The sequence below is a fragment of the Cricetulus griseus genome, chromosome 2 (genome assembly GCF_003668045.3).
Source record: "Cricetulus griseus strain 17A/GY chromosome 2, alternate assembly CriGri-PICRH-1.0, whole genome shotgun sequence".
NCBI lineage: Eukaryota > Metazoa > Chordata > Mammalia > Rodentia > Cricetidae > Cricetulus > Cricetulus griseus.
In genome coordinates this window covers 205,117,115-205,129,564 of record NC_048595.1, presented here as the reverse complement: position 1 = coordinate 205,129,564, position 12,450 = coordinate 205,117,115, and the positions used below count along the sequence as shown (strand labels likewise).

The 12,450-nt window shown below is 37.4% G+C and overlaps 1 protein-coding gene across 2 annotated transcripts in view; it reads left to right on the top strand.

The window, feature by feature from the left end:
- Map3k2 (mitogen-activated protein kinase kinase kinase 2) overlaps window positions 1–10,469 on the top strand; it is an 80,352-nt gene extending 69,883 nt beyond the window's left edge. The window contains exons 14-18 of one of the 2 annotated variants that reach the window (XR_003482285.2): window positions 837–968; window positions 2,035–2,164; window positions 5,786–5,963; window positions 7,143–7,266; window positions 7,803–7,932. Coding sequence is in view for 1 of the 2 variants with exons in the window: in XM_027400670.2 (XP_027256471.1) it covers window positions 837–968; window positions 2,035–2,164; window positions 5,786–5,963; window positions 7,803–8,028 (666 nt within the window). In the remaining variant the exon portion in view is untranslated. Of the gene's footprint in view, window positions 1–836; window positions 969–2,034; window positions 2,165–5,785; window positions 5,964–7,142; window positions 7,267–7,802 lie in introns of both variants that reach the window. The other variant, XM_027400670.2, reaches the window with a different exon arrangement.
- The last annotated feature ends 1,981 nt before the right edge of the window (window positions 10,470–12,450 follow it).

Genomic DNA, 12,450 nt, shown 5'->3' with positions numbered 1-12,450 from the left:
TTCAGTCCCCAGAAGCCACATGGTAGTAGAGAGCCAACTCTCACAAGTTGTTCTCTGACCTCCACAATTGTGTTGTAGCATGTGTGTGCACCCACCCAACACGCAGAAATGATTAAGTGTACATAAAACATTTTAAAATTTAGTATAACAACATGGTGAAATTTGTGGGTTGTAGTAAATGATCAGCTGTTTTAGTGCTTCATTTGTATTCTTAGTTTGACCTGGTGTTACTTTAGCAAACCACCGGGTGCTGTTAAATAAAAGTTTTGTGGCTCTGGAGAGATGGCTCAAAGAGCACCTGTTGCTCTTCCAGACAACCCAGGCTCAGTTTGTAACACCCACATGGAGGCCTACACCTGTTTGTAGCTCTAGTTCTAGGGGTGGTCTAACACCCTCTTCTGGTCTCTGAAGGCACTGCACACCTGATCCAGATAAACTCAGGCAAATTCACACACATTAGAAAACTAAAATTTTCTAAAAAATTGATTAGAGACTAAAATATTCTATGTACAGTGAACATTTCATATCATCATGATAGTCTATGAACTAAGAGTGCTTTGTGTTTACTATGGTGCTGTAAAGACTTAATGTTGAGCCAGTGAAATTGTTTAACAAGTAAAGGTGCTTGCCACCATGCCTGTCAACCTTAGATCAATACTCAGAATCCACCTCCTGCAGACCCACATGATGGGAAGACAGAACTAACTCCTGCAAGTTGTCCTCTGACCTCCACTTATCTTTGATGGTGCAAATATGAATGAACATGCACATACAGACAGAGAAACAAATATGATAGCATTTTATTAAAAAGCCTTAGCAGGAGTTCTGTCTTTCAGGAAGTAAATGCACTTGAGTGTGAAATTCAGTTGTTGAAAAACTTGCTACACGACCGAATTGTTCAGTATTATGGCTGCTTGAGGGATCCTCAGGAGAAAACACTCTCCATCTTTATGGAGTATATGCCAGGGGTAAGTTCATGAATCTTTTTGAAAAGATACATTCTTTGTAAAATAAGTTGAGTCTGTAGTCCAGGCCCTTTGATCTGCTGTGCCGTAGATGAAATTCTGGACCTGATGTTGCTGAGTCAGGAGATGTAGTATGTCTGGTTACTTAGTTCATGGTGGCTGTGCTGATTGCTCACAAGAGAACTCATTACTGTATAAAGTTTTAGTTTTTCTTGTAGCCAAGAAAAGAATATTCAGTTTATCTTTAAACGTTTTTTCAAGATGGCAGTTAGCATTGTTACTCATTAAGAGATAGTGCCTTATGCCAGGCATGGTAACACACACACATCTGTGATCCCAGCAATCAGGAGAGAGAGGCAGGAGGATTTCAAGCTCGAGGCCAATCTAGACTTGACAAAGAAAAAAGAAAAAAAAATATATATCCAGGTGATGGTGGCACATGTCTTTAATACTAGTACTTGGGAGGCAGAGGCAGGTGGATCTCTATGAGTTCAAGGCCAGCCTGGTCTACAGGACAGCCAAGGCTACACAGACATCCCACCTACCCCCCAACCCCACCCCTGTCTAAAAAAAAAAAAAAAAAAAGAAGAAATGTATTCTCCTAACTTAATAGAGCAAGTTAGGAAGAAGAAGTTTGATTTATGGGTCTTTATGGAAGGAGATACCTAGAGTTCCATGTTGAAGTTCAAGGTTGCCATTTAAGCTTATAGCTCAGTTGTTGACCATCATCAGTGTCGTGCAAGCACAGTGTACTTTTACCATTAGGTATAGCTGCTTATCATACCATTGCTACTCACTGGATTTATTTGCGACTACTTTTATATTTTCAATTACTCTGTTTCATGTGTAAGTTGGCTTAAACATTATTTTTGGAAAACAAATTGGGGTTGTATTAAAGGCACTACAAATATGAAAGACTTGTAATTTGTTCATTTCAAAGAGATTAGTTCAACATAAATAATTTGAAAGAACAGTAATTCTGCATATTTTTTTTACTGAGAATTCTTAAAAACATTTAGTAGCAGTTTTTAATTTAAGTGGGAGTTTTAGTTGTTTTCTTTTATCCTAGGGTTCAATTAAGGACCAACTAAAAGCATACGGAGCTCTTACAGAGAATGTGACTAGGAAATACACCCGTCAGATTCTGGAGGGGGTCCACTATCTGCATAGTAATATGATTGTCCACAGAGATATCAAAGGTAAGTCATGAGTTCCTTTTTACTCTAAATACAGTTTTGTGTGAGTGTGGATGAAAAAAATATCAAAGCATTGAACACTAAAACTGTAAACTACCATAGGGAACTGGTTCTCCAGCTTTCTCATGAACTAACTCTGTTAAAGGTCCTGTCAGAGTAGTTCTAAAATTTGAGGCTACATGAATGATTAACTTTGATATAAGGATCCATAGAATCAGTTTCGTTCAAACACCCTTAGAATAACATGACCATGTTTGTGTTTGTATTGCCTGGGCATTAGGGCAGTGAGCAAGGGTTCTGCCATCAGAGTTGGATTCAACTTGGGGCTCATTTGCTATTAACTAAAACCTTGGACATGTTAATCTTCTTGTGTCTTCATTCCTCATTAATTTTTCCATCCCTCTCACTTTCCTCCTCTGTCTTTTTCTTCCCTCCCCATGGTGCACACCCCCAATTTCTGGAGATGGATCCTAGGAAATTGCATATACTAGGCAAGTTCTCTACCCCTGAGATGCATCCACTGTTCTCTCTTTTACTTATTCTTAAGTTAGAGTCATAATAGTGTTCAATTTATAGGATTCTTGGAAGGATCAAATGTGTTGATATGTTGCAGTGTTTAAACCAATGCCTGGTGCTCAGCACTTAAAACTTAGCTACTGTGATGACATACTTTGTGTTGCAATTGTATTTAAAGTCATGGGAATAGATGTCATGAAAGAACAAAGAGGAAGGAAGGAAAGATTCCAAGACTGAGCTTTGATGAACTCCAGCTAGGGTAAATTCACTTTTCCCCAGGGATCAGATATAGGAATGAGTCTGTGAAGTGAGTTAATGGTAGAGATGTGTAAAATTTGAAAGTGCTAAGAACTCTTTACTTTGGAGCCTATCTGAGTCTTTAAAAACTGGGGTTTGCCCCAAAATTTAGAAAGCACTGAGTAAAAAATTTACTCATTGATCGTGTTCCTCTTTCAAGTTCCCAGACTTCTGCTTTTTCATATGGTGGGGGTGCATCTTGACTGGGTTCACATTAGGACAAGAAGAAAATTGCCAATCATATCTGGTAATTGAACAGTAATTTCTAGTATGAGTCTAATATGCAGAATTCCTGAGGCAGGCCACATGCACTAGAGTGGGGCTTATTAAGTATAAAAACTGATAGCTTAAAGAAATTATTCAATTAGGAATATCTATTCCTAGTCAAGCCAACTTCTCGTTAGCCCTCAAAATGAAGTAAGAAAAACAGAGGGACCTATCATCTGTATAGATTGATCTAATTTTACCAGAAAGTATGATGAACCTCCTTGGTCAAGCAAAGGGAAATGGAAACAGGCTGATATGAAAATATTACAGGACAAATATATTGATAAGGGAGAAAAATAAGATACCAAAATAGGGTCTCAAATTTGTAAATTTAATCATGACAGAAGGAAAATGATGGTTACCAAATGGCAATATAGTGGTATTTGTTTTCTACAATATACTTTTTACCTGTTCTGTGCCTTCTAATTTGTATGAACATTTTATAAATGGCAAACAGAAAGGTAAAGATAATTGATTTTGTGTAATTTCAGACCTGTCAGATCATAACAAAGATGAAGATCATTACTATTGGGAAACTCGTTTCCAAAGTTTATTCCCCCATCCTCCCTATTTCCCCTCTTCTGCCTTCTCTCTCCCCCACCCCTCTAAATTCATCACATGTTATTTATTAGTGTGTGTATACACATGTGTGCTAGTGCCACAGAGCATTCACAAAGGGCAGAGAACAACTTGAAGGAGTTTCTTCTCTTCCACCATGTATATCACAGGGTACCTTTACTGACTGAGCCGTCTCTCCTGGTCCTATTCTTTTTTCCTTTCAGGGAACTAAACTGTTGACAGGCTTGGTGGTAAATGCCTTTAATTGCAGCAGATACAGATGCACGCGGATCTCTATGAGTTCAAAGCCAGCCTGGTGTATATATTGGGGGGCTAAGGGGAGGAACTATACTGTTGAATACCAAATAGTTAATAAAAGGACCCTTTATTTTCTTAATGGTTTTATTTGTGTGTGCACACATGGGCATGCACAAGCAGGCATGCACGCCAGAAGATGACAGGAAATGCCTGCTCTGTCTCTCTCCATCTTGTTTTCTTGGGTCAGGATTTATCACTGAATCTGCAGCTCACCATTTTCCAGCTAAGTTGGCTGGCCAGGAGTACTATTCATCCTCTTGTCTATGCCGCAGGCACTGAGATTACAGATACATGCAGATACACCCAGTTTTTATATGTATGTTGGGGATCTGAATTCAGGTCCTCATGCTTGAACATAAAGTACCCTTACCCACTGAGGCATCTCCCCATCCTTAGTATTTTTTGTTTTGCTTTAGCTTTTAGTTGTCTAGTTGGCTGCTGGATCTGAGTAATGGGAACATAAACAATTCTGTCTACCTTTGCATATGTTTGATAACTCTTATTTTTTAATTTACTAAAATATAGTTTAAAAACCAGAAAACTGTTTGGAACCTGGCTGCCTATTTTTCCCCAGCTCCTCCTGTGGGTGATCAGCCAGGTTCCCATGTGTCTGTGTAGGGAAGGTGATCTCTGCTTGTAGCCAGTAAAATCCAGCTTATTAAACATATAGTCTCAGTTACTCAGGAAAACTGAAATAGGAGGATTGTGAGGCTCACTTGAGCCCAAGAGTTCCAGTTGCCAGCCTGAACAACATGGCAAGACCACAGTCTCAAGGAAACAAAAAGGTCTGTTTTGCTTCTTTGTGGTTAAGTATTCTAGAGATGGTTGGATGTTTTTTCTGAGTCCTCTTTCACATACTAGATGGTAGAAGATCGTAAGCAAGCAGAGCTACATAAGCAGATTGCTGGAGGGTCAGACAGGCTTAATAGGTTTTGCCGAGAAGGATCCTAGACTGCTGTGGAAATTACTGTTGGTAAGGGTGGGGAATTTTCTGGGAAAATAGAAGCTGATAGTGAAGATGAAGAGTCTGTATTCTCTATGGTCTGTAATGTAGATTATCTGAACTATTCAGCCTTCTCCATAAAAACCATTAAAAGAAAAAAATGTAGCATGGTGGTATGTACCTGTAATCCCAATGCTGGAGTCGGGAAGATCTCAAGTTTGAGGCCAGTCTGAGATACATAGTAAAGCCTTGAATTAAAAATAACAACAAAAGAACTCCTTAAAGTACAGGTAACTAATGCTTCAATAATATTGAAGTAGGGGAATGATGCTAAAAGTTTTGATTATGAAGGTCCTTTTGGAAGTTCCTGAGGAGAAGCTGGTTTATCAGGAAAATAATCTTCAGCTCTGGACTTCTTGCTTTATAGCAAACAAATGGAATCAGAACCTTTCTTGGTGCTTCACCAAGCTTTTTATTCTTAGCCCTTTCCCCTTTCTCTTTTCACCTCACCTGCCCCTACCCCATCCTATATATGAGAAGCTCATTAGTTCTGAAACATCTGGATAGGTGATATATAAACAGCAGAGGCATGCCAGGCACTACTGGGAGTAGACAGGCAACCTCATTTGGGGACAGATTATGATCTACAAAGTCATTCTCTGCCACTTACATATATTCTAGAATGCCAATAAAATCATTGAAATGAGACTATTTCTTATTTTTAGGAGCAAATATCTTAAGGGATTCCACTGGCAATATCAAATTAGGAGACTTTGGGGCTAGCAAACGGCTTCAGACCATCTGTCTCTCAGGCACAGGAATGAAGTCTGTCACAGGCACACCATACTGGATGAGTCCTGAGGTCATTAGTGGAGAAGGCTATGGCAGAAAAGCAGATATCTGGTAAGTTTGGGTGTCAGATTGGCCTAGAATATTATCCACATTTGAAATTGACAGATTTAAATTGTCCTGTGTACTTTGGAAGTAGGATATATGAATTGTAAGCCATTTCAGCTATAACGTATCAAGGCTAATTTGACTAAATATTTGAGTCTTTGAACATATTTTCTTCTTTAGGAAGGATTTTTGTCCTAAGCAAACCTCAACAGTAGAAAGCTCTATTCCAGGCTAGAAAGATAGCTCAAAGGTTAAGAGCACTGGCTGCTCTTCCAGAGGTCCCAGCATCCACATGGTGGCTTACAACCATCTGTAATAAGATCTGGTGCCCTCTTCTGGCCTGCAGGCTGACATGCAGGCAGAAGACTGTATACATAATAAATAAATCTTGAAAGAAAGAAAAAGAAAGAAAGAAAGAAAGAAAGAAAGAAAGAAAGAAAGAAAGAAAGAAAGAAAGAAAGAAAGCTCTTATTTCAAGCTGGGCATTGGCGGCACATGCCTTTAATCCCAGCACTGGGGAGGCAGAGGCAGGCAGATCTCTGTGAGTCTGAGGCCAGCCTGGTCTACAGAGCGATTTCCAGGACAGGCTCCAAAGCAATCCAGAGAAACCCTGTCTCCGGGAAAACAAACAAAAAACAAACAAACAAACAAAACAAAACAACAACAACAAAAAACCCTCTTATTTCCCTGAGTAACTTTTAAAGTACTCTTGGTTGTCAGTCTCTTATAAAAACAAAACAAAACAAATGAATCAGTGGTTTTCTTTTAAGTCACAAAGGTATGTATAAACATTTGAAAACAGATAATAGCTACCTGTGTGAGATGGGTGAGGCTACAAGTAATGGTTGGGGTAAGAGTGGGTTATGAGATTACCTGAGGAGATGAATTCATCACTCCTCACCCACCTACCCTAGCATGAATCTTGACTCCGTATCATAACCCTGGGCTGGGATGTATTAGACTCTACAAACGGTCCATTGCAGGGATATTTACTTAAAAATTTAAAACCTTACAGTGCAGCAATGCAGTTCTGAATGGGTCATCATATAATTCTATTTATGTGTTTGAAGAACAAGGAGATTCCCATTAATAGCTGAATTATGTTTGATTGCAACATCAGATTTTCCAAGGATCTTGAATGTGAAACATATAATTATTTACAATAAATTGATAATTGCTTTACAGAAATAAAAACTGTTGCTGTGGTGGTGGTGTGATAATGGTATTTTCATAATATGCTTAGCTCTGTTGTTTTTGGAAAATACGTTATTGGATTCTGGATGATTTAAGGTATCTACAAGTCTTCCAGGTAAGGAAGAAGAGGAATTATGCTGGTGCCTATACCTCTGGCAGGGGCTCTGTCATGGGGCTGTGTGTTTAGTTGTTAGTGTCTTAACATTGAATTAATAAGTTATATAATAATTTTAGAATAGGTCATATAATGGCCATTTCTCAAGTCCCAACCAAAAAAAAATTATTCATTTTAGGAACTTGAAGGCAAATAATTTATAGTATTTGTATTCTTTGTAGGGTGGAGAAAAAATTAATATCAATGATAGAAAATAATCTAAACCAAAAATAATAAAGTTCATTGCCTAACCATACATTTATGATCATAGATAATTATATATTTTCATTGAAATGTATACTAGGTCCTCCAGCCTTTCATTGATTTTTATGTTTGAATTACAGTTTTATTTAATTAACCTTTGAGTGAAACTTCATATTTGAAATAAGTAATATTAAACTATATGTGGACTTATCCAAGTTTCTCATTTTCTTGGCTAACCAGCTTTCTTTCCTAAAATTATTGCTTGGATAATGCTTCTTTTTATTTCTTTTTAGGAGTGTAGCATGTACTGTGGTAGAAATGCTAACTGAAAAGCCACCTTGGGCTGAATTTGAAGCAATGGCTGCCATCTTTAAGATCGCCACTCAGCCAACAAACCCAAAGCTGCCACCTCATGTCTCAGACTATACTCGAGACTTCCTCAAACGGATTTTTGTAGAGGCCAAACTGCGACCGTCAGCTGAGGAGCTCTTGCGGCACATGTTCGTGCATTATCACTAGCAGCGGCAGCTTCTGTGCCTCCACCAGCTCCATCTTCGAGTTCACCTTCTCTCTTACTGCACTTTCCTTTTTTATAAAAATGAGAGATGGGGAGAAAAAGACAAGAGGGAAAATGTTTCTCTTGATTCTTGGTTAAATTTGTTTAATAATAATAGTCAACTAAATTTTTTATATTTAATCTTTTTTTCTTTACAAGAACTTGAAACTTTTTTTTAAAAAAATTTTTATAATGTACTGATGTGGTTCAGAGATATAAAGCACTTTAGTACATAGTTGCTCTTTTTAGTACAAACAAATCATTTGAAATATATAAAGATTGTAGTCTTGCCCTGTATCACTGACATGGAAGACAAAGAGAAGAAAGTGATGTACAATTTGTAGTTTTTAGTGATAGTATTTAAATAGATCGTTATTTGTGGGGTTGAGCTCTAAACTTTAGTTTAGGGTAGGTACTCAACTTAAAGAATATAGGTTCCTTCTTATGTCTGTATTCTTTAGATGCTATCCTCTGTCTGTCAAGCTGTTTTGCTCAGTAGGAATCTTGAAAAGAAGAGGCGAATCTCTTTAAGAGGTATGTTTGCTACTCCTAAGCAGTATAATAGGCAAATACAATATAGTAGACCCATGTTACTGAAATCTATAGTCCTTGGGAGATAGCTTTCTGCTTAAAAATACTGTTGTATTTGAAAGCAGATTATGTGAAGCCAATGAGTAAATTCAACTAAAACACAGACGACTGTTCATTAAATGTATGAGCAGTAGAAAAGACCAGTAGAAATAATGAACAAAAACAACCAACTGTCATTTGGTGTATTTTAAACATTGTTTACTTGAGGGGAAAGTCCCAAAATGAAGGGAACTGAGAAATGATAAAAAAAATTTTGTATAATATCTTCCTATTTCAAGCCCCTGGTTTCCAGTAGGAAGCAGTCTTTAACTCAAGTACTCATCTGTTAAGGCTCCCATCATGAAGTAAAACCATTGTTCTTGGGATCACAGAGTACTAAGCCAGAGGCACCTCAGAATAACAAACATCAGGTAAAACTGAGGTCAGTGGTGGGGAGTCTTTTCACTTCATTTGGCATTTGGCAATGCCTGGAGACACTTCGTTGTCATAACTGGCAAGGTACTACTAGCATCTAGTGGGTAAGGTTTGGGCGATGCAGCTAAACAGACTTTAGTACAAAAGGACTCCCTTCCAAGGAATTATCTTGCCACAGATGGCAGAAGTGCCTAGAATAAAAACCCAATTATAAGCTGAAAGCAGCCATTCACAAAGCGGTAAAAACAGATTTCAGAGGAAAGATACAGGGCAAATGAGGGTCATAAGAGACGTGATGATTAGTCAGGGATGAACAGCCTCCACACAGCAGATCAGTTGGTCCTTGACAGCTGCTGATTGCACTTGAATCACTCACTCTCACTTTAGAAATAATCCAAGTATTGAACCTTTTGAATTTATCATCTCTTTATATTCTTTCCTTAACAGTCAGTTCATCCTTCTAGACCCAGAAAAGTACACCAAAACAAAGTGTTTACTGGCAGAGGGAAGGTTAAAACACTGCCAGATATTTCCAGTGTGTGCATCTACTTGGAGCCATGTCATTAAATGGAAAGACTAAGCTGGAGAGGATCCTGCTGTCTCTAGTAGAATTATGAGACCTGAAAAACATGAAGGTGTCAGTAATTTGGCCACTTGTAAATTTTTCAGCATATTAAACCAAGTGCTAAGTAGTTTATTTTCAAAAGTGTAGATGATAACAGTCTTCCAGGAGACCCTGAATGTGATACTTTTCATCAGAAGGGACTAAATAAAATTCTCATTTTTTTTTTTGTTGTTGTTACAAGGTATGTTTATTTAGGTATTTTTTAAAGTACTTTGCTTCTGCAGTTATGTAGATCTGGCTTTAATGTATCAAGATCCTATCTGGCATACCCTGTAATAATTTTTGAAATTCTAGTAGTCTGAGTCAAAGCACAAAATATTAGTTAACACTTCTCCTGTACACTGTAAAGCAAAGGAAGCCCCTTAAAAAGAACAAGCATCAGGTGCCTCTCACCTCAGCACATCTTAATCTTATGCTGGAAACCTCATGTGTGGGTGTGTTGTAATTTCTTTGTCTTTTATGAGTGAGGGCATCTTTTCTACTTGAGCAAAATCATGGTACCTGGATTGCTAGGGTTTTATTTTGTTGTTTGTTTTGCTGTTTCTTTGTCTCTGGTTGTTATTTCCCTTTGGCTCATTTTTGGTCCATCAGGGTAACGTGCAGTACAGAAGAGAGACAAACACTCTTCAAAAAGATACCTGCACACTGGAACTCAAAGCAATTGTTAGCTTTTTAAACAGTCTCCTATTGCTTTCCTAAATTCAGTAGTTAATAGCTGCATCAGAATACTTTTGCTTTAAAAGAAAAATAAACTTATAAAGACTTAAAAATAGACTAATAGTTTACAGAGTTATTATATTGAATATGATGTGAATTTATTTCAGACCAGTTGTGAAGTTACCAAAACACAATGGAAATTTATTGACATACATATATATTCCCATATATATGTATAAAAGTACACACACACACACAACACACACACACACACACACACACACACACACACACACGTGTGTGTGTGTGTGTGTGTGTGTGTGTGTGTGTGTGTGTGTGTGTGTGTGTAAAAGCAAACCCTGCTAGAGCAAAAAAGCTTGAAGTAGATAAGGGTATGGGACATGGAAGGTCAATAGTAAATATAAAAGGATTTTTTTTGAAAGGAAACAATTTTGTCAAAGGAAGTAAAATAATTACACTCCATTTTTTCTGCTTAATAGTATGGGCTAACAGATGAAGTTTGAATTTTTAAAAATTACTCTAAATGTATTTTGTTTTTTTTTAAATGCACAACTGATTCTTTTGGTACTGCAATGTTTCTTTGTGGCTGGAAAATGGCCAGACTGCTGACTTTGTGCCTTTAAATGCATTCTGCATTGCCAGTAGCAGACTTCCGGTGCTGGAGCTAGATCCACTAGCAGCGTCAGATGTGCTTTCAGGAAGCACCTTCTGCCTAGGCCCTAAGAGATTCAAAGTGGCATGACAGGAATGAGTCAAGCGAAGACCTTTTGCAGTGCAAACAAAAGTAGTTGAATAAAAGAGTTGAAAAACATAACTAATACAATTTTTGATGGATTGGTATTTAAGTATTTTGAAGTTATACATACTTTGAGGTTTTCAGAATGAATGCCTTGAAAACTTTCAGCACTTTTCCTTGTTTACAAAAATATATTTCTAACTTTAAAAACATCTATAACTATTGCCTTAGAAAGTATTAAGAGGCACAATCTACAACATATGAGAAGTTGAATATTAATGCACATGCTGGACTATAAAAGACAAATTAAAACTTTTATTTCAGAATAAATTGAATTGGCTTTCATTTGAGTCTTACCTTGTTCCCAATAGAAATTACATAAAAAGTAAGAATACATCTTTAGAATGGCTTTCTGCTAAGTTCTGACATTGGTCAGGTCTGATCTATACTATTTCTGAAATATAGTTGTTATAAAATATGTGAAATCACTAAGAAAAGAAAATCAAACCTGAATAGATTGGCTGATGACCCAGCACGATGCAGACTCCTTTGCTAATGGCAGAGTTCATGCCAGAGGTTTCATTTGGGGTCTGAGAACCTTTATATAAATTCAGCTGGAGTCGACTAGGTACAAAAATCTATCAGTCTTATTTTAATTTGTGGTTTTGGAGTCAGGGTTCTACTCTGTTTCAGGCTGGCCTGGAACGTCAATGCTCCTGCTTCTGCCTCTAGGTGTTGGGAAAACAGGGGTGCACCACCACACAAAGATGCACCACCACACCCAGCTTTGTCTGTTTATTTTTTTAAAAAATAGGGTCACTCTTTTTCATTTTCTTACTCAACAATTGTAATGTGCTATGTCACATTAAATTAACACACTTCAGGAAGTTATAGTTGAGGAAGAGTATGGGCAGGCAGTTACTTTATGGCATACTTTAACTCTGAAAGTTTAGCAGTATGTTTAAAATGCTAGGATTTTTATATGAAATAATAAGGAAGAAATTTTGGGTAATTGTTGGCTATTATAGACTACAAAAACATTAACAAGAAGGATTAGAGTAAAACTATCCCCATATCCCAGGTTAGGCAACCTCTGTCAGAAACTGCTCTTACTACACAAAACAGCCCCAGAATGTTCTGTGACAATGGAGCATTTATTCCTTAGTACACTGTATTGGGGTTCTCCCTGACCCAGCTTTTGTTACTGTTTTAGTTTGGTTTTAAGGGAAAAAAATCCCAAAAGTTTATTTTAGTTTTAGGTGTTGAAATACCCAAAATAATTGATAGAGATTCTCGCACCAAGTATTTCTTATGCTAAGATCAGATTTTTTTGAGACCCTA